Below are 27,629 nucleotides of genomic sequence, written 5' to 3'. Positions count from 1 at the left end.
TGGTTTCTGTGTCTGTATCTTCTGGGCTTGTATGCTGTGATCCAGGAACATATTGACAGTTTCCATTTGGCCAACTATGGTCCACATAGAACATATGGCTTCTTGGCCTTTCTTCTCTTCCTAGAACTACTTCATTCTTTCGCTTCTCATCCTTCTCTCCTTTTTGGAAATAATCCATTTGGGTCTTGTTTTTAGTGGTTTTTCTTCAGATGATTTTACACTGTCAACTTTTCTCCTGATCTCTCTTTTGTGGATTATATGCTCCTGGACCACAACCTTCATGCCCAGAAAATACAACATCTGTTTTGAAAGCTTCAACTGCTATATTTACTGGTTTTCTTAAAAGCGTGCATGTTCTAAAGTAATTTTGAATTGGTGGTGTTTGTTTTGAAGGCATTAATTTTTTTGAACAGATTGCTGTTGTTGAAGATATAATTGATGTTTGTATTTTTTCAAATGTGGTGGTGGATTTATTATTTATATATATATATTACGTCCAATTAAGATGAAACTTTACACATAAATTAAAATGTTTCGACCCGGCATTGGGTAATCCTCAGCAAGACATATAAATTGAATTTAAAATGTAGGAAACACACAAAATAAAATGGGAATGCCATGCAGGCAAGAAAGAAAGCTAATTTCTCTTGTAATACGAAAATGAAATTAAGAGATGCCTTAATAATGATGTAACACCTGACTTCCTAAAAATTAACTAAGAAGACGCACAGGAACACTACAAGAACTATATTCACTCATTTAAAGACAGATAAGATTAGGGTACAGGAGGAGATAAATTTTTTATATAAGAAAAAGTCAGTTTTGAACAACAGACTTTACAAAAAGTGCTCTTCAACAGTGGGAAGCGAAGTTGCTTAAAACATCCATGTAGGCCTGTGCTGTGATAGTGCCACGCAAAACAAGGGGTGCATACCCCCTCCATGAAAAGCACGACCACACCATAACACCACCGCCTCCGAATTTTACTGTTGACACTACACACACTGGCAGATGATGTTCACCAGGCATTCGCCATACCCGCACCCTGCCATCAGATCGCCACATTGTGTACCGTGATTCGTCACTCCGTACAATGTTTTTCCACTGTTCAATCATCCAATGTTTACACTCCTTACACCAAGCAAGGCGTCGTTTGGCAATGACCTGCGTGATGTGTGGCTTATGGGCAGCAGCTCGACCATGAAATCCAAGTTTTCTCACCTACCGCCGAACTGTCATAGTACTTGGAGTGGATCCTGATGCATTTTGGAATTCCTTTATGATGGTGTGGATAGATGCCTGCCTATTACACTTGACGACCCTCTTCAACTGTCGGCGGTCTCTGTCAGTCAACAGACGAGGTCGGCCTGTACGCGTCCTTCACGTTTCCACTTCACTGTTGCATCAGAAACAGTGGACCTGGGGATGTTTAGGAGTATGGAAATCTCGCGTACAGACTTCTGACACAAGTGACACCCAATCACCTCACCACGTTCGAAGTCTGTGAGTTCCGCGGAGCGCCCCATTCTGCTCTCTCACGATGTGTAATGACTACCGAGATCGCTGATATGGAGTACCTGGCGGTAGGTGGCAGTACAATGCACCTAAGATGAAAAATGTATGTTATTTGCGGTGTCTGGATACTTTTGATCACTTAGTGTATATCTGAGTGAAACAGAACAGGACATTCTAAGTAAAGGACCAAAACATAATTGGACAAATTTATTCACCCAAATGAAGATAGTAACCACCATCGCTGAAACTGAATATGCCATTATTAAATAGCCCTTTGATAAACAGAATAAATTAAGACTCAAAGTTAGGAAAAAATTATAACACATTCAAAGAACAGTAGTCCACAGTGTTCACTATTTCCAACAAACACATTTCAGAATTAAAACAGAAGACCAAAAACAAGTAATGATTACAAAAGCTGATAAAGAAAATACTACTATTTTAATGACTCAGTGATTACCGTACATCGACAAGACTTAACTTTTCAGTGAACAACATATCTCTAAAGTCACTAATATGAACCCCAGACTTTCCACTGGCAAAGCTTGGAAGTATCCGCGAAGATGCACACAAAATGCTGTCTGTTGGTACACTTATTTATTTCACCCTAACTTCACATAAACATAACCTTAATCACTGCTGTCACAAACAAAATACATCAACAAACTGCCATTTTAACAACTAAGCACACGCCACATGGCGATTGCAACCTTAAAACACAGTTGAAACAGTTGACTGCTGACAGGTCTGTTCATCAACACGAAGTCACAAATATAACTCCATATAATAATCTAGGAGTTTCATGTCCGCATTGATTTTTTATATTCACAGATATGAAGGTTTGAAGCTTCCACCTAATCAATACTTTATTTAGGTATTCTTATTTCACAGTACCATTTTTGACCTTGTGAACATCATCTTCAGCTGAATAACATGTAATTAAAACATCACTGATACAACAAGAATGTCACATGGTATGGGTAAAAACATGGTCAATTTGCAATATTCCTCGTCCTAGCTTAAGCAATCATCTGCGTTAAATGATACGAGAACTAAAACTTAATATTACTATTATGTACATGGATGATACATGTTTAAAATACAATGTTCCTGGATTATAAACGTTCACTATTCCATGTTAAAACTTATAGCTAGATTAAAATAAAACATTTTGAGGCACAAATGAGTTCATATGGCGTATTGTACTTATGTAACTATGTTATAATGGCGTATTGTACTTATGTAACTATGTTATATCATGTGATCAGCCGTGTTTGTCTACTGATGATATAATGGTGTAAGTTTCTTGAAATAATGTTAACACTTATGTGGAAGTCAAGGGGGTTGTCTGGATTTGATGATGTAGAACTTCATCGATCTATATTTGAATGAAGCTCGATATATCAGGTGCACTGTTGTCAGCTTGCAGTCCATGTTCAAAATTATAATTTTTCCAGAAAACATACTTAGTAGAGTTTGTGTAAAATTATGGATAGATCGTTAATCTTGTGACGTGCTTCCCTTGGTCTGTATGTTTTATCAAACCAGTTGCCATTGGAGCCCGGACTCGAAAGATTGAGATCAGGTGCCTAGCATTCGCAGATGACATTGCAATCCTAACCAACAACTCTAAGGATGCTGTCATTGCTATTGAAGCCCTGCACGAGATAGCGGTGAAGGCTGGATTACACATATCGTATGACAAAACTAAGTACTTTGAGACTCGGCATCCCGGTAACTCCCCTTTGACGACCATACATGGAACGATTGGGAAAGTCAATCGCTTCCGCTATCTTGGTGAATGGGTCCACCCCAATGGTAGAGACGGTACATCCATCCTAGAAAGGTGTAACAAACTCAATGCAGCGTACCAACTGTCCCACAACCATTATAATAAGAGGTGCATTTCGAAAAATGCTAAGATCTGTCATTACAAAACTGTTGTCAGACCACAGTTTTTGTACGCCTCAGAGACCCTCCTGATGAACAAAAAAGGCACCATGGATGATCTAGAGAAAGCCGAAAGACGTATCCTCAGGAAAATTCATGGACCGAGATTGCTCCCAGATGGAACCTACAGACTTAAATCGAACTCTGAGCTGTATCGACAGTTAGAATCAGCCAATACCAGCATGCGACGTAGGAGGCTTAAGTTCTATGGACACCTACAACGAATGGACAGCAACAGGCTTACCAAGAAGATCTTTTCTTTGGTTAAAAGCTACAAGACTGGAAGCTTGTGGCTTAATGAAGTACAGAAGGACTTGGATTCGGCTGGGATTTCAGATATTGATATAGAAGATAGTTCCAAATTTTGTGCTATGGTACAGTCTTGGACCCCACCACCTAGAGTTCCTAGAAGTCGGAAGCCCCTTTCACAGGAGAGAAAGGAGAAATTATCAGCAGGGCTCAAGAGATATTGGGAACAAGAAGAGCATCGAGGAAGAACTAGTCACCAGCGCTCCTTAGTGGGCTTAAATCAATAATAATAATAATAATAATAATAATAATGTGTTGCTTAATTTTGACATGTCATATGTTATACAATTAGTGTGAAAGCTCCTTCTTCACTTTGTGCTATTGGACATGTTTAGTATCTGAAAAATAGAAAATGAAGTCTAAAAAATTTACGCCTGCCAAGTTGGAATGTCTATTCAGCGTGGGATAGGTGTGCGTGTACTTACTGCTGTTGTTGACTCTTGGTATATGCTACTCGGGAGCACGTCGTGCACTGTTTCGTGTGTGTGTGTGTATGCTTGTGGTTGTGGAGGGGTAGGAGGAGCGGTGGTTGAGGATGTAGGAATAGAGCGGGGCTTGTCTTCTGGCGGTTCTTTAATGTGTGTTGGGTTTTGTTTGTTTATTTGTTTAGATAAGTGTTTTCTTAGGGAAGGGATAACTGTATTGAAAAGAATATTAATTCTGTCTGTAATTTCATTTAAATTGAAATTTGGATTGGTGTATTGATATAAACTGATGTAAAAATCTTCCATTATGTTGAGTAAGGGGCCCTTGGGGTTTATACTTAGAATTTGCATGTCGTTTTCAATGTTTGTAAATTTATGTTTGTAGTCTTCGATATGTTGACCTATGGCTGAGAAATTATTGTATTACTGCATTAATATGTTAATTGTAACGCCTTTGAAAGTTCCTTCCAGTGTGCCCGATATAACTGGCCTCGCAGCTGTTACACTTCATACGATACACTCCTGAATGGTTGTATTTATTGTTGTTGCTGATAGATTTGGTGTTGTGCAAAATGTTGGCACTGTTATAAGTGGTTTCGTAGGCTATTTATAGATTTTGTTTTTTGAAAATGTTGGTTATAAGATATATGTGGGTGTTATTAAAAGTGAAAAGTATGTAATCTTCTTGGTTTTGTTGGCTGGTTAGTTTCGATTTGGGTTGATGTTTTATTTTATGAATAATTTTATAGATCATTTCTTTTTTGTATCCATTTTGTCTATTTCGTGAATCAGATTCAGTTCTTTGTTTAGTTCTTCTTGTGTTAGTGGTATATTAAACGCTCTGTATATCATACCATGGTATGCTGTGTTTTTGTGTGCGTTAGGGTGGATAGTCTGTTTTTATTGTGTTAGACGTATGTGTGGGATTTTTATATATTTTAAATGTTAGATGACTTTCGTGCCTGGTTATAGATATGTCTAGGCAATTTATGGTATGGTCGTTTTCCATCTCCATGATGAATTTTATGTGTGGGTCTATTTTATTTAATTGTTCTAGTAATTTGATTTCATTGGTGGATCTATTGTCTGTTATAACAAAGATGTCATCTACAAATCTACACCAGAAGAAAATATTAATTTTATAGCTTTATATGTATGTATATTAGGGTACATGTTTGTTATATCATATAATGCTAAGCTGTAGTGGTGTTCGATTTTTAATTCTTTTGTAATGTTGCAGAAGTCTATTGAATTTCGTACTGGTTTATTTTGCTAAACATACAGTGTTTTTTAAGAAATGTTTGAATGAATTGTGACAGTTTTTAAGTTGGACTCGGTCTGTAGTTTATAATGGGTCTCGTCGGTACGTTTTCTTTGTGAATTTTCGTGTAAGCTTTGGTGGTCGGTAATTTGGGGTTCATTATAATTAGTTTTGCAGTTTCTTTTTCATTTAGAAGAAAGTGTGTTTTTTAGTAATATTTTAAGATTTCTTTGGATGCTGGTAGTTGCCTTTACTCTTAAATAGCTGATGTACCCGTGCTTCGCTACGGAATTCTACATTGTATACAGAATTTTAGGTTATGTACAGAACACGTTGTGAGCGAGACTGTATTAAATTGCATAGCTCATAACGTTTCCCTAGAAACGCGACGGAGAAATCACCAAACGTCTTTTCTCATATGTATCCAGTATTCGGGAGATAGTAGGTTCAAACCCCACTGTTGGCAGCCCTGAAGATGGCTTTCCGTGGTTTCCCATTTTCATACCAGGCAAATGCTGGGGCTGTACCTTAATTAAGGCCATGGCCGCTTCCTTCCCACTCCTAGCCCTTTCGTGTCCCATCGTTGCCATAAGACCTATCTATGTCAGTGGGACGTAAAGCTACTAGCAAAAGAAAAATTTTCTCCTATGAAGACCGCGTTAGGGAATTTTCATTATAATGGTAGGCCCGCTTGCCTACCATCGTTCCCAATCAGTTTGGGGAATTTCATTATAATGGCAGACACTCGCTCTCCGCCTGCCTTTTTACATCCTCAGAAAGAATGTCTTACTGATTTTCCCAACTGAAATGAACATAGGTCATTACAATGATGTCAGTAGGAGTGGCGCGAGTAAAAGCAACGATTTCACATGAAATACTCGATGAAATGAAAAACCACACCTTTTCTCACTTTTAACGAACAGTACTATGCTGCCGATTTAACAGTCCAAAGTTCCAGAGCTGGAATGACCAGTGATCCGTGAACACTGTCTTTTTTCGGAGCGGAGTCGAATAGTTGAGAGTTCCAGGGCAAAAACTATACCCTTTTACTAATGTGTTTCCTAGGAGTACCCGATAAGTCGGAAAATCTTAATTCACTACACTGGCGGCGGAAAAATCTGATTTGTAGGCAAAATTTTTCCTTCTGCTAATTTTGAATAAAATGAATGTAGAATTTAATAAAAGTGAAGAGAAGGAATTTTTAAGAAACGGCTCTTTTCAGGGTTGAATTTTGAGTTATTTGCGAATTGTGGTGCTATAATTTGTAATATGCCTAAATTGTAATTCTAGACCAGGTCATACTACTACTACTACTACTACTACTACTAAGTGAGCCTCTGCCTTAAGGGTGCACATTGATCAACAATAACATTACATTGACCGTTGTTTGTTGTGATCCGATAGATGGGATTACTGCTGCGTATCAAGTATAACAGCCTGGCTGAATATTGGCAGAAAATAGCTGAGGAGTTGGAAAACTTTCTTCTTTAGCATGCCATTCTTCGGGTTCATACATTTTCTGATACTGCTGGTATATAACACACTGGTTCATCATAGTATTCCAGCTATTCGATCCCTACTCTGATGCGCTGTTTTGAAGGAGCAGTGTGCACACTTTGGCGTAAGGTGGACGCTCACTTAGTAGTAGTAGTAGTAGTAGTAGTAGTAGTAGTAGTAGTATGACCTGGTATGGAATTACATTTTACGTCTGTTCCAAATTATAGCACCACAGTTCACTAAATAACTCAAAATTCAACCCTAAAAAAAGCCGTTTCTTAAGAAAAGCTTCTTCCTGTTTACTTTTATTAAATTCTACCTTCATTTTATTCCAAATTAGCAGTGAAGAGGGGGTTTCTCCTTTGGTTTGGAGGAAAAATTTGCCTCCAAGTCAGGTAGATTTTTCCGACGCCAGTGTGATGAATTGAGATTTTCCGGCTCGGGTACTCCTAGGAAACAGATTAGCAAAAGGGCATAGTTTTTGTCCCGGGACTCTCCACTATTTGATTTTCTCCCCCCCTTCCCAGCCAAAAAATGACGAGTGTTCATGGATCACGGCTGTCTGTGGCTTAGTCATTCCAGCTCTGGAACTTTGGACTGTTAGATCCGCAGCGTCGAGCCTACTATTACAATGAATATTCCCTAACCCAGTCTTCATATGAGAAAATACGTTTGGTGACTTAAACATTCAGTCAGTCAATTCTGATCTGTATTTAGGGCAGTCGCCCAGGTAGCAGATTCCCTATCTGTTGTTTTCCCAGCCTTTTCTTAAATGATTGCAAAGAAATTGGAAATTTGTCGAACATCTTCCTTGGTAAGTTATTCCAATCCCTAACTCCCCTTCCTATAAATGAATATTTGCCCCAATTTGTCCTCTTGAATTCCAACTTTATCTTCATATTGTGATCTTTCCTACTTTTAAAGTTTTTCAAGAGTTCTGCTGGAATGGCATCCACATCGGTGGCTTTGTTCTGTTTTAGTTTAGGGGCAGCTGCATTGGACTCTGTTGTAGTGATGGGCAGTCCTCTGTCGACTTCTTGAACTAATAACACATTTTCCAAATATTATTCAGTATTGACAATATCTTCTCCATCATACTGTATGTTTTCAAAGTATTGTTCCCATCAGTCACGTACATTTTCGATTTGAAAGAGTAGTTTTCCATCTTTATTTTTACCACATTGCTTTTAGTTCTTTTCTTGTAGCCCAGAGTATTTATTTTAAAGTAAGCTTTATCAGAATACCCTTTTTTCAAATCATTTTCTATTTCTCCATTTACTTTTTTCATCCAGTTGCCCTTGGCTAGTCGGCATTTCATTGTTATAAAGTTTTTTAAATCTTTGTATTGTTCAAATTATATTTTCCTTAATGTGTTCCTTTCTTCAGTGAGCTCTAGAATTTCTGAGATCATCCATGGTTTCTTGGTTCTAATTTTGCTCTACCGAGGACTTCTGTGGCAGCTGTCTCTAGGCCACTTTTTATATCATACCATCCCAAGTTAACTTTCTTCACTTTGGTAGCATCCTTGAATGTGTAACACACTAGAATCTTTAAGTTTTAGACACCATTTCTTCTGTTTGAGTGTTTGGAACTTCATGACTCTGGCATCACATTAGCCGCAACAAGCGTGTGATCTCTGTCGATTTCAGCACCTGGGTAACTGTGACTGAATTTCACTTGATTTCTGTACCTCTGTTTAACCATTTTATAGTCAATCTGGTGTCTTCTTGTATCTCCAGGGGCCTTTCAAGTATAACGTCATCTTCTGGGAACCTCAAAACGTGTTTGATGTAACCATCTCGCACTGCTCACAATTTTCTAACAATCTTCTACCTCTTGAATTTGTCTCTCCCAGACCAAATTTACCACTGTATTTAAAATTTTCATTTGAACCTAAGCATTAAAATCACCCATCAAAGTAACATTGGTGCTCTTGTCCACAATTTCAAATAGTTCTTTGATGTTTTTGTGCATCTCTTCTACATCATCCTTACTGTTGACAGTGGGGGAAATACACTTGTATTAAGAACAAGTCAACTGGGCTGGCTTTTACTTTCACTACTAGGATTCTGTCATTAATATGATAAGTAGAGATGGGTATTTGCCTGTTTTATTCCTGTGTTCAGAAACATAGGCTTTTGAGATATAAATCTGTCTTAGGATCTTTTTAGCTATATTTCATTGGTTTTTAGTGCCTATAAATGCCTATTTCAGGGGTTTGTGCCAATTTGGTGTATAATTCCTTATTTGATACCTTTTGACTGTATTTTTAAAAAGTCAATCTAGTGTGCTTGACAGAATTATCTTCTCTTTTCTCAATATCTGTTTATGAACAAAAATGTGAATTCTCAGAAGTCACCAGAAATAGTTCTTGGGAAATTCCCATTAGGAGAAACAAGGAATAATTTGACCTCGAAGCCTTAAACTCCTCCAACCTCCTAAGACATATGCGAGAACCAGTCAACTTCGAACTATGTTGCACAGCCCATATCCCCTGTACCTCTTTTTAGATGCGAACAGTTGTACGCGTACGTTTTATCTTCAGAATGTGTTGTGAAGAAGAAGTAGAAGTGTTTGCACCAATGCCCAAAGAAAAATTGTCAAAGTCCTACTGGCTGAAGCAGTGGATCACGGGGGATCCCAATTTTCACTAGGGATGGAAGGGGGGTAGTCTGTCAAGCTTGCTGTAAGGAGGTAAGTCCGTTTCTTCCTTTTTTCTTTTTTGTGATTGAGAACTATGGTTGCATTTCATTGTAACATGTATAGGCCCAGTAATTTATACATTGTGGCAAGTTTTTTTCTTGCAATGCTGTATTAGTCGTGAACTTTCAATAATTTATATTGCTAAAATGTAAATAATCAATGAATTACTGAACAAGGAGTTAGAACGCGGGAGGTCTCTTGTCACAGAGTTGATGAAAATTAAATCTGTATTTTGAACTGTGATTCATTTCCTGTGAAAATAAGAGATTTACAGTTAAAATGCAATTTTTAAAACTCCCTTTTAAAAATGGTGAATTCTTTTACACTTCCACCATGCCTTCGAAAAACACAAGTTGCAGATCCAATATAGCCCGGCTAGGGCGATGCCACAGCATGTTTTACAAGGTTGCTAAGACTATCTTTAAAAGACCAGATCTGGATTGGTGAGATCCGATTAGTAACCATTGTGCTTGGAGGGGGGAGAGCAAAGATAGTCTGAGGGGCATAAGCTCCCAGGTTAGCACCATGAAGTTCCCAACTAGCCTCTAGCAACCCCTGTAGAGTCTTGCTAAATTATGACAAAAATTACCACGACAATTTCAAATTATGCAGATTTAAAATTTCAACGAGGATGGCAGCCTAGTGGGTGCACATGATGCAGGCAACAGAAAATAGTCCTCATGACAGCTGACCCAGCTGACCAAAACCAGTGAATAGCAACAAATAAAATGTTCACAAATCTGAGATTTATAGTGCCTCCCTTTTAATTCTTCTATATAAGTAAGAATACTGCTAGGGGCAGCTTAATGGGTCCTTTGCAAACGTAAAGGACGGATCTCTCCTCTACTCTACTCTGGTATCATTTCATGTCTTTTTTATTATATTTTTCACCCAGTGAACTCGACACGATATTGCTAAATTATAATTGAAAATCTTTGAGGACATATTTCCATGTAAATTACGAATTCCCTTGTTCCTACTTTAAAGTTTTGTACTTCTAGAAACATAGTCTCTAATAGTCTGTTTTATGAAACAAATGCATGATATATACTAAGCATTATTGCCAGTGTAGAAATTTAAGATATAGGGACAATGCAATTTAAGTCAGTTTTATTACTTTTCAGATCAAATGTGAGAAAAATACCACATAGATCAACTTAGAAATACTGTCCTGCATCTGATATGAGTACAGAAATCTTTATCAATGCAGCCCTTCTACCAATCCACTTTGGGCAGCGGCCAACAACCATTTTCTTCAGATCTATGCACTGCAATGGTGGGAGCTAATATCTCCCTGCATAAACCGGAGCATCTTCAGACTTCAACAAGCTGCGGGAACAATCATCAAGTTGGAGAAGAATGGCATGCCCCTGGTGGAGTCATTTAGGGTTGTGGAAGAAGTCAGGGGAAGTTTTGACCGATTCTCTGGGAAGGCAGCCACTGTCGGTGAAATAAAAACAGATGAAGCGACACCGTTGAAGTTTTGTCCAATCGCTTCATGTGATGTTGAGAGATCTTTCTCTCAGTACAAAAACATTCTGCATGACAGGAGAACAAGATTGTTACCAGAAAACATTGAAACGTTGCTTATAAATTCCTTTTGTAGTATTTGAGTGTGTTATTAAATTATAAGTAATTTTTTCATGCCAATTTATGCATTAGTGCCTATTTACATGCCTATTTTGGCTAATTTAAGAGCCCATATGCCTGCCTATTTTAACTGTTTTTAGTGCCTATAATTCCCATCTCTAATGATAAGTGTTGTCAAGATTGTGGATCCATTTACCTCTCAATATGATTGCCACTCTACTACTTTCGGTTCTATTGCTGCCACTATAAAGTCACCATTGCCGGCCCAACTTGTCTCATATGCACCTAGGACATCTAATCTGTTCTTCACCATTGAATTTTTTTTTAGTTCCTCCTATCTTCCTAGTTTGAGCAATATTTTTACATTCCATGTGCCAAACAAGAATTTATTACTTTCCTTGCAAGGATTTTGCAGAATGACGACTGGAGAGGTCTTGCTGTTGTTGTCAATCCTATCGGATCTTGGCTTTCAGTTTCCATAATCAGTAGAATCAACTTCATCATCAGAACTTACAATCTTACAAAGCTTTGTTTAGTGATGTAGAAGTCGCTGGTGAAGGGAATGGTGTTTCCCCGAAACAAGTACAAGTAAAATAATTGTATAAACTTGCGAATTTGAAAATATATTGACAGAGCAGACCCAACTATTATCCGCAGTATTTATATACGGGAATAATTTTGACTTGGATAAAATATTGGGTATTGCAAAATACCTATACCCATATACAGTATAACTGTAATTGTGGAAACTATATCGGTGTATAGCTGTTACATTACCGTTGAAGACAGTTGGCAGATATAATCATAAGGAAATGCTTTATCAGTGATTGAATTCATACATTAGAATATGCATTACCAAGAGCAATTCCAGAATACAAATTCACAATCTCGGGTCACACTGGTGAGCCTAACTTTACAGAGTCAAGTAAAAAACAAAACAGATCTTGAATGTTAAATAAGGAAAAAAATGTTTACTTTGAGTTGGAGAGCCTAGTGCCTCGGTTTTCATTTGTTTGAATGTGTCTTCACAACCACATCGCGACGCTACAGCTGAATGTCCTATGTGTATTCTGGAGTACAGTGATTACCAGACAACAGTGCTTGCTGTAGATTAGTCCTGATTAACAAGATATCTTCTATGATATTGCCGCATAAGTTGCAACAGTGATGAAGTATATACTTCAATGACATAAGTGTCTTTGTACACTTGTTTAAGTGGAACAGCTAGTACTGTAGTGGCTAACTTACACATTGTGTGTTTTTTGTTCTGCCAAAATTCAAAGATGTTTTCCTTTGATTGCATCTGAGAAAGTTTACAGAAATTTGTGAGGCTGACCAAATGGAAGAGGGGTCTTTCTAAAGCTTTCAGCATGCTCTCAACTTCGTCAGCATCAGTGTCTGTATTGTAATTGCTGATTGAATAAATGCCACTAATAGTAGTAGTGTACGATGATTCCATTTTCGCAGCATGTACCATGTCTTAATCAAATGCTGCTTAGCCCATTCAGCTTCCTCTCGAGCAAGTCTTTCGAGGAACATTCCTTGTCATGTAACTCTCTTTTTGTCTAGTCTTCATTGCATTCACAAGACTTACAGATAGCAATGTTTATTTTGGATATAAAAATATACAGCTGAGCCATCTTCGGTAGGTCACCAAACTTTTTACTGTTCCTCTTGCAGTTGTTAACTACACGAGCTGTCATTAGCATGTTTGCGATCGATTCAGCGTCACTCCAATTCGTTGGTGATAGAAGTAAATTTTCATTAGTGACACTGCTTGTGTTCTACCAAGTGCTGAAGCATGTTCACCTTTGAATGCCATCTAGTAGTACAGTCAAGTATAGGTTTAATTTGCTTCATTGCTTGCAGCGCACCTCTTAATGTCAGAGAACACAATTTTTACATATGTTTGCACCTGCGCTATAGTTCGAGTGGCTTTGGGATCCTTCAGTACATCAGTTACAGCTAACTGCCGTGCATGAGCTGCATGTCTTGTAGATCTAATTATGTCTCTTGAATGTTCTGATTGTGAAATTCCCTTTGATGTTCCTTTCTGATTTTCAACCCTACAATATTCACTCTGAAATAAATCCAAATTTTCTCGCTCATCTCAAGTAATATGTAAGGCATCATTATCCTCATGTTCACTTTCGTGGTCATTTAAATGTTTTTGTCCCAACAACTTCACAAGTTTAATCATGTTTAATCCGTTCGTCCCACGGTTACTGAATATAACTGTGGCACCAAAATACTGTACTCACAACACTTCAGATACATTCATCAGCATTTCAGCATTATGACTACCGGAGAGTTCTCTAACTGCTAGCAAACACTTAAGACATTGAAGACAGGCACCGAACGGAGGCTGCTACCCCCTGCAGACCGGATAGTTCAAGCCTCCAAGAAAGAAATTACACTGCTGCACTCAAACTACTGTAACTTGAAATGTATTCAGGATTCCAAGTTACGAGGGCTATGCCGAAAGTTTTTAGCAGAGAGTGAGAAAAAAATTTATTTGTGAAACAACAATTACAATTTTTCAAAATACTCTCCTTTAGCACGTATACATTTTTCCACTCTCTGAAACCACTTAGAAAACCTTTCAGTCCAAGCTTCTTTCGGGATGTCACTTCGTGCACTCTCATATGCTGCAATGGCCTCTTCATCTGACAAAAACCTCTGCCCACGTATTTTTTCCTTGGTCTTAGGGATCAGAAATAAGTCACATGGGGCCAGGTCAGGTGAATAGAACGCTCGCACTTTTTCCCTTTCCAAAAAATCCATTGTTCTGGCAGCTCTGTGTGCAGATGCATTGTCGTGATGCAGTTGAAGGTGCCCACACTTGGATTTTGGGTGCTGTGACCTCCAAGTGGCGAGGACTTTGGGAAGAGTCATTCACATACCATTCAGCATTGACTGTACGATGTGTGTCCAAGGTCACAGAGATGAGATGCCCCATTTCCGTAAAAAAAAAAAAAGTTGCCACCATCTTCTTTCCGGAGCTCCGACTTCGTCAAACTTTTGTGGGTAGTACCTCCCCTGGAAAGCACCACACAGAAGACTGTCTCTTCATTTCAGGGTCATAATGGTAGACCCATGTTTCATCACCTGTGACGATATTGTAGGTGTCTTCGGACTGCCCTCCATTGAATTTTTCTAGCACGAAATGACACCAGGCCACTCTCTCCTCTCCTCCTTTTGGCTCTCTGTCAGGGAATGTGGCACCCAACAGGCACATCTCTTGCTAAGGCCTAAATAATTGTGAACGATGGTCTGCGCTACTCTCACCCAATATTTAAGGTCCCTTCAATGTCACAAAATGTAAGATGTGGATCTGCTTTGATCATTTCCCTCACAGCATCGTTTTCTTGAGTCACAGCTGTTGCTGGGCGCCCGGGATGAGGTTCATCTTCAATTGACTGCCGACCCCTTGAAAACTCACAAAACCAATTTCCAACTGTGGCTCTAGAAGGGGCAGCCTCACCAAAAACGTGCAGCAAAGAAGAATGGCATTCTTTGGCACTTAATTTCTTTTTATAATCATAAAAAGTCATTGCTCGAAAATCACGGCGCGACAGATCACCTTGCACCGTGTCTGACTCAGCACTGCCTGTGCTTTCTTCCCTCGCTGTGGAGGAACTACCGCTAGGAGGGGTTCCGCGCGCATGTTCGAAGGTCAAAAAACCTGGCTCTTTCAAATGAAAATAATCCCATTGTCCTCAGAATTACGGTTTACACGCTGCTAAAAACTTTTGGCATAACCTTCCTGTACATCTCATTGTTGGATCCTTATTGAGCAACATATACCTTTCTAAATAAAGTTTTTTGAGAGTCCACCTTTTCAGTACAATATTCAGCTTCCTGAATTGAATATTAAAAAGGTGGACTCCCAAAAAAATGTATTTAGAAAGGTATGTATTCAAGATACCGACCTCAGACTTGAAACATGTACTCACTAGGTTGCTTCGTTGTCTGTACATTGTGATACGTTTCAAAGCAATGCCATCCGTGGCTCAATTCAGTGGTCTTTCTAAGCACAGTGTATTATGAATGCTGTATTTGTGCCATTCGTATACTAATTGTTTTCAAGTATGCAAGGATTTCCCTTTACGGCTACTCCCCGTTTAGTGTTAGCTGTTAATCATTAGAAATATCTAATTCACTGTCACTCATACTTATTACCAGTCTGTACATAATCACAATTATCGGTAGCCGTCGGCAACTGAACACGCCGTGCCATGTTGACATCAGCACGGGTGCTCCAGGGAATAGTTGTACATATCCGACATTATTAAATACATGAAGGTTTAAAGAAAGAAAGATGCAGAAATAATTTATATTCCACGACTACACGGTTTGGAACTCATAATCTCGCCTACCCCCTGTGGGTGGGGGACGCAGACGAAGAATACACCCGCGGTAACCTCAGCCTTTCGTAAGAGGTGACTAAAAGGGGCGAACAAGGAATGATCAAATTAGAACCATGAAACTACTTATTAGTACCACCATGCGGGGAACACCATGGGTCGCTTTTACTTGCGCATAGTACCACTATGTTGGGTGCCAAATAGGTTTGCGATTAGTAGCAAATGGGGGCTCCACGGCTTTTACAGCACCTGTGATTAGTAGCATTATATGAGCTACACCATGGGATGAGGGAACCCATGGTTCTGGCTTGCCTATGATTAGTACAAACTATATGAGGAACACCACAGGATAGTACAAGTCCCTGTGGTTTGTACACTTAGGTGATGAACACCATAGGCTTGCGTTGCCTGTCAATAATACATGTGCGAATTTCATTACCTGTGATTAGTACCGCAACATGACAAATACCATGGTTCTACTTTTCTAGCGATACATACCATTATGAGGGGCGGATGACTTGGATTTTGGACCAGTTGTGTTCTATTGCTTCTCTTTAATTTGTGTTCCATGTTATTATTTCCCCAAGATATTTGAATTTCTGAACAATTTTAATCTCTTTATTACTGTTCAGTTGAATAACTGGTAAATCAACTTTAAAAGTTGGCATCATTTCTGTTTTTTCAAATGAAATTTGTAATACCATTTTTGTTGCTATAATTTCTAGTTGTTCAATTTGAAATTTAGCCTCTTCTATTGTATTTGTCAAGTAATGCTAAATCGTCCGCAAAAGCAAGGCAGTTGAGTTTAATACTTCTACCGATCTTGATACTTGGTTGTTCCATTCACGTATAACCTTCTCCAATGCACAGTTAAATAACAGTGGTGAAAGTCCGTCTCCTTGTCAAAGTCCAGTTCTTATAGTGAATGATTATGATAATTCACCTCTAAATTTAACTTTTGCCTTTGTATTTTTAAAAGTCATACTAATGAGGTTAACAAGTTTTTGGTGTAATCCAAATTTTTTAAGGCTTTTTAATAATGAGTCATGATGAATACCGTCATATGCTTTTTTAAAATCTACAAACTTGATGACTAGACCCTTTCTTCGAACTCTTTGGTGCTTCATTATCCATTTTAAACTAATGATTTGATCTGGACAGCTTCTACCTGGTCGAAATCCTCCCTGATATTCTCCTAGTTCTTGGTCGAGTTGTTCTTAGATTCTTGTGTATATAATCTTGGATAAAATCTTGTATGTAATATCAAGCAAGGATATCCTGCGATATTTATTTGGCATAAACATATTAGATGTAAGGCTTTTCAGACATTTACTCTATTAACCAGCGTTTTGTCTTAGGTCTGACACTAGACTCATCAGAGTGGGATGTCTCAGACCCTATCCACTGACGCTGGGTGTATGCAGGTGAACTTATCAGAAGCCTATATAAGAGGCACAGTCTGATAACTGCATACGGGAGATAAATCTCCACAATGGAATTATTTGGATCGAAGCGATCACCTTTCTTATGCAGCGGGTGGATTATTGCTATATTCCATTCCTCGGGAAGCTTCTCCGTGTTCCAAATATCAATGATGTACTTATGTAGGTTTTGATTAGTCTGATCATTAGCATTCTTCCATATTTCTGCTACTATTTGATTCTCTCCTGCTGCTTTGTAGTTTTTAAGTGCATTAATTGCTGTTTTCACTTCATTGTAAAATGGGGGTATAATCTTTTGTAATGGAGTTTTATTTTTTGGGTTAGGGTCAAATTCTAAATGTTCCACAGGATCCTCACAATTAAGTAACTCTTTAAAGTATTCTGCAAGGATGTTAACATTATCTTGATTATTGTGTACCATTTTTCTATTTTTATTTCTTAACATAAGTGTGGGAGGGGTAAACTTAGATTGATATTGCTTGAATGTTTTGTAATAGTCTCTTGTTTTATGCTGATTGAATGTTTTCTCTATAGTGCTAAGCATTTCCTTTTGATCATTTCTTTTAATTGTCCTAATTTCTTTAGCTGTTTGTCTTCTGGCATTAATTAGTTCTTCTCGAGATTTTTCTGTTTTCCTCTGTTGATCGTTTAACCATGCCTTGTGCCTTGCTTGAATTGCTTTATCACATTCCCCGTTCCACCACGCATGTTTCTTTCTCCTTTTAATTGGAGCGATTTCTTCAGCTATGGTTTTGAGTTTGTTGATCATTGTCTCTAATTTGTCATTTAAAGGTGTTTTGGATCTCTCTAAATATATTTTATTATTTATTAAGTAACTGGGATCATAATTTCTCCTTGCTTTGAGATGATTACGTTTGTGTTTCCTTTTTGGTGTTAACTTTATTTTTATTTTTGAGATATAATGATCCGAGTCAATGTCTATCCCACAGAGGACTCTTGACATCATAAATTTCTTTATGATAATCTTTATCCATAGCAACATGATCAATCTGAAACTCTCCCAATTTTACGTTAGGGCATTTCCATGTCATAAGTGTATGTGGTCGCCTCATGAATCTGGTGGTTTCCAAAATGAGTCCATGATCTGCACAAAGTTCAATTAATCTTTGGCCATTTTTGTTCGTTAATTTATGAGCTGGCCAGTTTCCTACAACTGTGCGATACTTCTTTTCTCTGCCTATTTTAGCATTGAAATCTCCAAGTAAGATGTTTATATGCTCATCAGGGATCTTCAATAATGTGATCAAGTTCTTCCCAAAAGTTTTCAACTCCTTCTCTATCTTTATTGTTTTTGTCTTTGTTGGTGCATGGACATTTATTACAGTATAAGTTTTATTCCCTACTTTAACTGTTAAAAGTGCAATCCTCGAAGAGTTTGAAGAAAAATCTTCAATTGAGTCTATTATGCTACTATGAACAAGAAAACCTACACCAAATTGGGGGACATTCTTCATTACTCTTCGTCCTGGAGGTCCTTTGTAGAGACGATAACCTCCTGATTCAATTGGGTCCTGGTCTGTGTTCCTAAGTTCTTGTAAAGCCATTATTAAAATTATATGTTGGTCCATCACATCAGTTAAATGTTTCAACTTGCCCACCTTACTTAGTGAATTAATGTTTAATGTTGCAAAATATGAAAATTTTCCTGATTTGTTGAACTTAAGTCTCTTCTTACATTGTTGTATTTGTCCACTGTCTGTCGATTGTCTGTTGGGCTTCCAGGCGCTCCTACTTGCCTAGGTCTTCTATTTGACACCCCACCGATTCCGAGTGGTGTCTTTGTGCAGATCCTTGTTGTTGTTTGTCCACACCAGTCGATTTATTCATTAGAAGACTCATCATCGATTGTCTGATCTTTCGATCGAAATATTTCTGACCAAAATCAGGCTTTACAATTCCAGATGTGATCTGGAAAGGTGATTAATGAAGTATGAATTGGTGATAAATGAAACGCTACAAGTTCATCCTAGTTGTTCAGGACTGGGAGTAGGCATTTCCTCCATACCTCGCAAACGTTATGGTTTTCCCGCCAATACTTGGGTAGCTGATTGCAGTGGTTTCCCACTGGGCGATGGGGTCGTCACATCCCTACGCCATAAAGTTAGTTAATAATACCAATATTCGGGACAAATATTTCAGATTCCCTATGGGAATCAACATTTATATCATAAAGTTAATTAACATTACTTTTAAAATTATGTTGTTGTAGGGGACACACTGTAATCAGTTCCAAAATACCTTATAATGTGCTAAGCTAAAAAAAATGCTTTCATTGCAGATTTTAAAAATTGTGGTCACTGTTTGTGCTTTGTATGTACATTCTGATGGCAGTTTGATGAATGAATTTGATTTTCAGCTCCCGAGTTGGATGGCAGTCAAAGAATAGCCCTGCTGCAGCAAAAACTTCAGGAACTTAGGAAGACATACATGAACGTAAAGGCTGAACTGGCTTGTATCGATAGACGAAGAAAGAAGCTTAGGCGGAGAGAAAGAGAAGGTAATCTATTCATATCGGTCGTATTCATTTTTATCAGACAGTATTTTATTTGATAAGTTTTAAGCCAGCTTGCTGGCGTGTATTCATGAAATGTTTTATACCCAAATTTGTCATTATCTTTTAAATTCTAATGTTCCATTGATTCTGTCAATTCACACAAGCAGTCCTGTCTCATTCCAATACATTAGTCTGTCTGATGCTGATCTATGAGAAAATAATTTTATATGATAATTACTGTATTTCTCCGAATCCAAGAACACTGCTTCCCTTCACCCCAACCACCCCCACCCCATGCGTACAAAACTCGTTGACCTTCAATGTCTGCGTCTTTATTGGGTCTGTACATCACTAGCTACGGCAGCTGGGTGTACAGTGTGTCCGTGTAACATCACTGGTTCTCGGAAAATAGTGAACGGAGAATGACATTCTACTAGCCTGTACAAAGCGTTCATCAAATCCGCAGAATGGCATAAAAAATTACTCTCTCGAGCTAACTGCAAGATCGACCATAATTTACTTCAGAGTCCCAGCTGCTCAGGAAATGTCATTCAAATTGGAATGGCAAAGGTGTGGCCTTTCGAATTCTTAGAAAGGCCATGACTACTCAGTGGCAGGGTTATAATGCATCTACTGTACCGGACGCTTAGTAAAAGTAACAATTTTTATAGGCAGCAGGAACATTTTCGTAATGAATGGTCATATTGTAGAGACATGTGGAACAGGTATTGCCAACAAATTTTCAATGGGTTCTCGTGGCTATTAGGATGCCAGTTTTAAGTTAATGGTTATTAAACACGCAGAAATTAAGAGTAATTGTGCAGCCGCAAGAAAATGCGGCGTAACTAAAGCCAATGTTTGGCATTAGCATGAAGATAAAGCTAGTTTAAAAATGCGTACTGTACAAAAAATGCATTCAGTGGCCTATAAAAAGGATGCTTTAAAGAAGTTGAACATGAAATTGTGAGGTATGTGTGCGAAAAACTCAATGTCAGAATGGCCATGACACAAGATGCAATACAAATGCGCCGGATCGCGAAGTGGAATTTCCTGAACTTTCAAAGGCAGTATCAGATACCTCCTAATGATAATGTTTAAGAAAGTAGGTAATATTTACATGATACTTTGTGTGTTCATTTTTTTCTCAAATTAAATTTGAAATTTGATATAAATAAAATTAGGAGATACATACTGATATGGAGAGAATGGGCATTAGTCATGAAGACATCCAAAACAGGAACCACTTTCAACAATTAGTTTCAGACTTCAGAGGCTTCCGAGAAGGAGAAAAAGAAATCTTCAAAGGTGAATTTTTCAGAAGAAAGAAGGAGAAAGATGAGCCTACGAATGAAGCTATATTGGCAGAAGATCAAAGCCAGGGGATGGAAAAGATGATCCAGGATACCATAGTTGTTACTCCATGGTCCATAGTGGCCAAAATCGAAAAGAAGAAGAAAATCATGGTATCGCAAAGCACTTCTTAAGCCTTATCAAATTTTTTGAAGGAAAGGGGTCGTTGTCTTCGGTTTGGAGAAATACAGTACATTGTTTATTTTAACATACAGAACAACTAAAGCTCATTGATTCTCTCACTGCACTGCCATTCAAAATATTTCAGATATTCCAACTGCCTGTCTCCCACCAGCATTCAGTTTTCTTTTTTCTTCTAAGCATTACTGTTATCTTTGAAATGGGCGTTCATCATCTTTATTGAAGATTAGAGGGATGAATTTTGACTTGGTCAGTTGCTGTTTACCAGTTTGAACCCTGATGTATTTTCACAAAAAATTGCTAGTGAATTGACATGAGTGATTTTTTGTACTTTATTATGTAACAGCCTAACACAGTAGACATTTAATTTTGTTGATGTATGAAGTGATCATTTTCATAGAGTACAGGTACCGTCAAACGGGGCGATTTCGGACACAGAGGTGGTTTCGGACAGTATGGTAGATTTGCTGTATTTTGTTGCATAGCAACGAGCCGCCGGTGCTTTGCACTTCCGCTCGCATTTTGGTTTGACCTTGAGGTTATGTTCCCCGCGCTTTGCACTTTTTATTACGAGTTGACTTCATACTTTGGAAAATTTCCTGTGTGCACTGGCATTGTTGAAAGTTCATGCATTAAGTGGATACTTTCTATTGTCGCGGTTGGAAGGAATGCATTATAACTATGGCTCTTAGTGAGATCAACTGATTGAAGTGTTTATAAACGATTGCTGTGGAATTTTGGTGTAATTTAGTAAGAAAATAGTGTTTTATGCACATTTTACTGAAAATTAAAAGCAGCGTGGGTGATTTCAGAAAATGCCTAGAAATTATCAGAGGCAGAAAGAAGCTGCTTCGAAGTGTAATTATGAACCAAAATAATTAGAAAAAGCCATACTTGATGTTAAAAGTGGCAAGCTGTCTTATAAGAAAGCATTTGATTTATATGGTATGCCTTGCTCCACACTACAAAATAAAGTGCGAAAAATACATCCAAAAAATGGGAAGACAACCAATGCTAAATGAGGAATAAGGAAATGTTCAAGGAAGCTCGTTACCCTCCGGCCATGCTCAAACACAACCTGTTACTTCCCGCCGCCACCGCAAATAAAATATTCTTCCTGGGAAGTCGATTTTTGGCCATGACTTCCGCTGAGATGAAAGCAGTGCAGAAACAAGTGGTAGTGCTGGCAGCAGCAGTGAAAAAATGCGATGAAGCACACAATGAATGTTTGTAATGATGTTCATGTGTTGCAAGAAGAGGCTTTCCTTGTTGCAGATTATAAATACAAGTTGAGGAACAAAGAGTATATGGCAGTATTTTGGCCTGGCCTGAAGTATTCGTTCAAGGGATGTAGATGTCAAATACTTGCACCCATATAATAATAGCAGATAAGTGTTTGTGTTTCCTAACATCCCTGATGTGAATACAATAGCTAAAGAACAAATTTGGAAAATACTTCCAGTCCAAGTTGAGAAGAGAGGAATGTTTATTTTCAAAGAAAACGTATTTTAGATTTATAGGCCATGGCAGGTACATGTTCATTGTATCGACTTTTTTTTGCACTGAGATTCGTATAGTTTATAAGAAAAATGATTAAGATCTTTCAGTAGGATCTCTGTGCAGTTTATAACTATTAATATTTCAATTCAGACCAGGAAACTTTACATTTACCTTGTCAGAAACCAAAATTGATCAGTAACACATTACATTTATCATTACAATGATTTTAACCAGCTAGTCATACTTTGGACACCCTCAGAACACTTTAAATATCACAACACGAAAGCAAAAAGAATGAAGAATTGAAATAAAGGACTATTTGTGTCCGAAATCACCTCAAAGTACAGGGTGAATTCGGACACTCTTTGGTTTCTCAGGAAAACGTGCCTTGACGTATATTTTTCGTTTGTAGGGTATTTCATTAATTGGATATATTCCTCATTATTAGGATGATAAACAATACAATTTAAGATTTCCTTTGTGAGTTAAGATTAAAATAATCTCAAAACCGTCCGAAATCACCCCGTTTGATGGTATCTATTAACTACTTACATATCTGAATTATTTTTATGAATTGTGAAGGAAAAAACTTGTATCATGGTTCATACACGTATATTGCTTTTTTCTGTTATTATTAAACGGAACGCAGTACCAGCACCTTTTTTCCCCACATTTCATTTTTAAAAGCTGTGACTTCTTGACAGAGAAATTTATTATAAATATTCCAGCGTAATATATGTCTGGCCAGGCCCGTCCAGTCCGCTACTATAATATAGTAGGCCGTACCCACAGTGTCGGGCGATGAAAAATAACTCTTGACCCCCTAAAAGGACCAACAGCTTCGGGCAGAAGTGTTTAGGTGGGGTGGTGGTCCCCTTAGTGTAGGAAATGACACTGGAACCCATCAAGCAGCGTCTGTCCCCAGATTAGGGGCGGCTGCAGAAGACATCTGTACTCCATGTTCGGAGCGGCCTCATCACCACTGGCTGCAGCTCTAAAATGCCTTTTGAGAGTTGTGAACCCATCATAATAAAAGCCTAAAATGGGAGCGTATATGGTGTGGCCGCAGAAAATGTTGTCCCCTGGGGGTGACGTGCAGTTCTTCAGGTACTGGGTAGCTGTGGGAAGTAGGCGACCGGTATCACAAGATATCCGAATCGGGACAATCAACTTCCTAACCCTGGTGGACAACACCAATCAGCTGATAAAGAGTTCATGAAAGAAAAGGACATACCTATCCTTGTCTTAGTGAAACAAAATGGAGAGGAAGAGGGGAAAGAAAACTGAAGGAAAGGTACAGGCTGGTTTACTGTGGAGGACAGGATGCAGGAGTGATCATTAGAAAGGATGTCCCAGAATATGTGGAGGAGTTGAAGAAGATCAATGACAGAATGATCATACCAAAGATACAGTTTGAGACAGGAACACGAGATCTGTTCCAGGTATATTCTCCGCAAACTCGAAGTAAAGAAGAGAATACAGAACAATTCCTTGGAGAAGTGAGTTACATTGAAGACAATGAAGTAATTATAATGGGAGATCTGAATGCACAACTGGGAAGAGAAGAGATTCTGGGGCCATATGGATATGGCAACAAGAACCAAGAAGGGGATATTTTAATGGACTTTCGCCAGAGGAACCAACTAATAACAGGAAACACATGGTTTAGGCAGAACAATAGCCAGAAGATTACCACGTATTGCAGGGAGAAAGAAGAACGAAAATGTTGATTGATTACATATTAGTGGAAACAGGACATTGGAAATATCTTATGAATGTTACAGCCTTTGGGGTTGACCATAGAGCAGCGATAGTGAAGTTGAAAGTAGACATCATCAAAAAAAAACTACAAGAAGTAAGAGATAGAAAGATTAGGGTCTGGAAATTGAAGGAAAAGGAGGTTCAGAAAGAGTTTACGACAGAATTACAACAAATTACCAACGACAGATATTAACCATGATGAACTTGAATGGAATAACTTAGTGCATTTGTGAGGTGTGCAGAAAAAACCTGTGGCAGAACATCCAGAAATCACAATGCCATTTATATTTTCGATGATTTCAACTAGAAATTACATGGTCTAGAAATGCTGCCCCTGTTCCAAATAACCCCACAATAAATTCCTTTCCACTTTCTGTGATTTGTTCCATCATCAGTTAATATTCTAAGCCATGCGTATTATGCAAACATGCTCAATGCTCCTTCCGTATAAGATCTTGGAAATAATCTTGCATGTGCAGTCCAAGATAGACAATCCTCTTTAATTATCTGGATTACTCTTATCTCATTTTTTATGCAGAGGGTGTATTGAGGCTGTTGTCCAACGTTCTGGAAACTGTTCAGTGATCCACATTTGTGTTAAGGCATGTGTAAGGAAATCCGAACCATATATTATTTGAATATTTCCACATCTCTGCAAAAACTTGTCTTCTCTGCATGCCTTGTTTTCAAGTTCTTTTAGTGCTTTTTTGTAATTCTTGAAATGTTGGAGGGTCTGTGTTATTAAATTTTGTTTTTATTGTAGTATTTGTATTAGTTTGTAATAGTTCCATAGATTCTTCACAGTTCAAAAGTTTACTGAATGCTTTTGCAATAATCCCAGCATTTTCACTACTGTAGTTGTCTTCCAAAAATGTTATTATAGTCTCTAGAATTGATGTTATGATAATTAACTTCAATGGAGTTTATTATAACCTTGTGAGCTTCTCTCTTAATTTTTCTAATATTTTGTTAGAATTTCTTTCTGATATTTTTTAGATTGATAGCATTTTCTTCTGATTTATGGGCTGGGAACTTTAACCATGCCTGATGTCTCTCTGTATGAATTTCATCACATTCTATCATCCACCAGGCATGTTTTTTACCAGGGTTCAGTGGAGCTAAATTTCAGTTTGTTTTTTGAGAACTGGGATCAATTCTTCAAGGTCATCTGTCGGTTTTATTGTTTGCGTGATTTCCTAAAATTTATAAAATTTATTAACTGGTGTGGGTAATAATTCCTCTTTACTTTATTAGTTTTGATATTCTTCTTAGTGGTGTGAATTTAAGTTTAATTTCGACAATGTAGATATCAGAACCAGAATTATTCCTCTTAATACTTTTACATTATAAATTTCCTTATGAAAAAATGTATCCATACAAACATGGTCTAGCTGCCATTCCCCTTTCCTCCAATCAGGATGCTTCCAAGTTTTAAGCTTGTTTGGTTTCCTTTTGAAATATATTAATTTAGATTATGCTCTCTGCAAAGTTCAACAAGTCATTGGCCATTCTTGTTTGTAAATTTATGTGGAGCCCATTTTCCAATTTTATATCTATACAAGAACAGCCAGAATAAATTTGGAAAGACAGCTGGAGGAGAAAAGACCTGCAGGAAGACCTAAAACCCGATGGACATGATCAAGGTTGATCTAGTTACCAGAGGATGAACAGTAGATGATGTTCTCCATGACAAGTTGTACACTATATTGACAGGAAGAAGAGGAAGAGGCTCAATAACAGTACCCGGGAAACTGGAACTGTACAATGATGATGATGATGATGATGATCTCTATAATTTTTTCCCTTCCTAATTGGGCATTAAATTCCCCTAATAAAATTTTAACATTACTTTTATTTACTTTTTTTATTATGAGTTCAAGGAGATCCCAAAATTTATCCACTTCTTTCTTTGTTCGTGTTAAAAAATGTTTTTCATTAGTAAGGGAATGGGCATTTCTTATTGTATAAATTTTGTTTGTTCTTTTAAAGGTGAGAGTTGCAATTCTTGGTGATATTACTTGAAAATCAATTATAGAATCTATTATTTTTAAATTCACTATAAATCCTGTTCCATGTTGGGGACATTGATTCTTAACTCGTCGGTCAGGTATCCCATTATAAATTCAATAACCTTGTGAATCAAAAGGTTCTTCCATCATGTTTCTCATTTCATGAAGGCTCATTATTAAAATGTTTTGTTTAATTCATCTGTAAAAGTCCAATTTTACAGAGAGAATTAATATTGTGTGTTGCAGTGTAGTTAATTTGTTGATGTTTAATCCTCTTAAGTTTAGTTGGTAGCAAATGCTCGGACTCATTGCTGTCTCTCAGTTGGCTACCCACCAAATCTGAAGTAGCCTTCTTTTGAAGCCCGATTGGCAAGATGGTGGAATTATTTTTCTAAAAGACTTTGCCATATTGACTATCGAAGGTAATGAACGTTAAGTGGAGCAAGCTCCGATTTACAACTATGGTGGTTAATCACAGAGGTTGTGTGTTTGGTCCACGAGAGCTGTTTTATTTCACTAAAGTCCGCCGGCAAACCAGTGAGGACCTCCCTATCCGCCACCTGGGATGCACCACATCGGAGTATCACCTCTCCGCCTGCTACGACACCGTAGTAGGTTCATGGAATCATAATAGTAATAATAAAGTGAACTGCAGAAAATAGAAGACTGGATACATAAATTAGTAGGAGGATATAAGTGGGGAGTGCCTTTTACCAATAGGTACAAAGATTAATATGGAATAAAGGTATACCAATGAAGACTAAAGTAATAATGTACAAGGGCTTTTACTTGCCTATAATGGACATATGCAGCAGAAACCTGGACAATGACTCACAGAGATAAGAATAGAGTACAGACAGCTGAAATAAAATTTCTGAAGAGTATGGTACAGAAGACAAGGAGGAATAGTGTGAGAAATGAAGACATACAAAAACAGCTAAATGTGCAAAATCTAAATGACAAACTGGAACAGCAATCTACGCTATATGGGACCGCTTATTCAGTACTAATTTGTAACAACAAATTATCTACATTTTATTTATTTATTTATTTATTTATTTATTTATTTATTTATTTATTTATTTATTTATTTATTTATTTATTTATTTATTTTAGTACAAGTTTTGGAATTCTATTCTAATCCCTTCATCAGCTTTTGTATAAATTATTTTCTTATAAATTCCAAAGTGGAACATAGGTTGAGGTGGACTGGACATATCAAGTGGATGAAAGAAGGAAGACTGCCAGGACAAGCACGGAAAGATGAATGAAATGGAAGAGGATGAGGAAGACC

At 37.7% G+C, this 27,629-nt stretch overlaps 1 protein-coding gene across 3 annotated transcripts in view; it reads left to right on the top strand.

The window, feature by feature from the left end:
- htk (hat-trick) overlaps positions 1 to 27,629 on the top strand; it is a 564,009-nt gene that overhangs the window by 512,134 nt on the left and 24,246 nt on the right. For 2 of the 3 annotated variants that reach the window (XM_067137785.2, XM_067137784.2), the window contains exon 22: positions 19,437 to 19,577. In XM_067137785.2, coding sequence (XP_066993886.2) covers positions 19,437 to 19,577 — 141 coding nt within the window. Of the gene's footprint in view, positions 1 to 10,784; positions 11,122 to 19,436; positions 19,578 to 27,629 lie in introns of those variants that run through there. The other variant, XM_067137786.2, reaches the window with a different exon arrangement.

This window comes from Anabrus simplex, chromosome 1 (assembly GCF_040414725.1).
Source record: "Anabrus simplex isolate iqAnaSimp1 chromosome 1, ASM4041472v1, whole genome shotgun sequence".
Lineage (NCBI taxonomy): Eukaryota > Metazoa > Arthropoda > Insecta > Orthoptera > Tettigoniidae > Anabrus > Anabrus simplex.
This window is presented reverse-complemented; position numbering and strand designations above follow the sequence as displayed.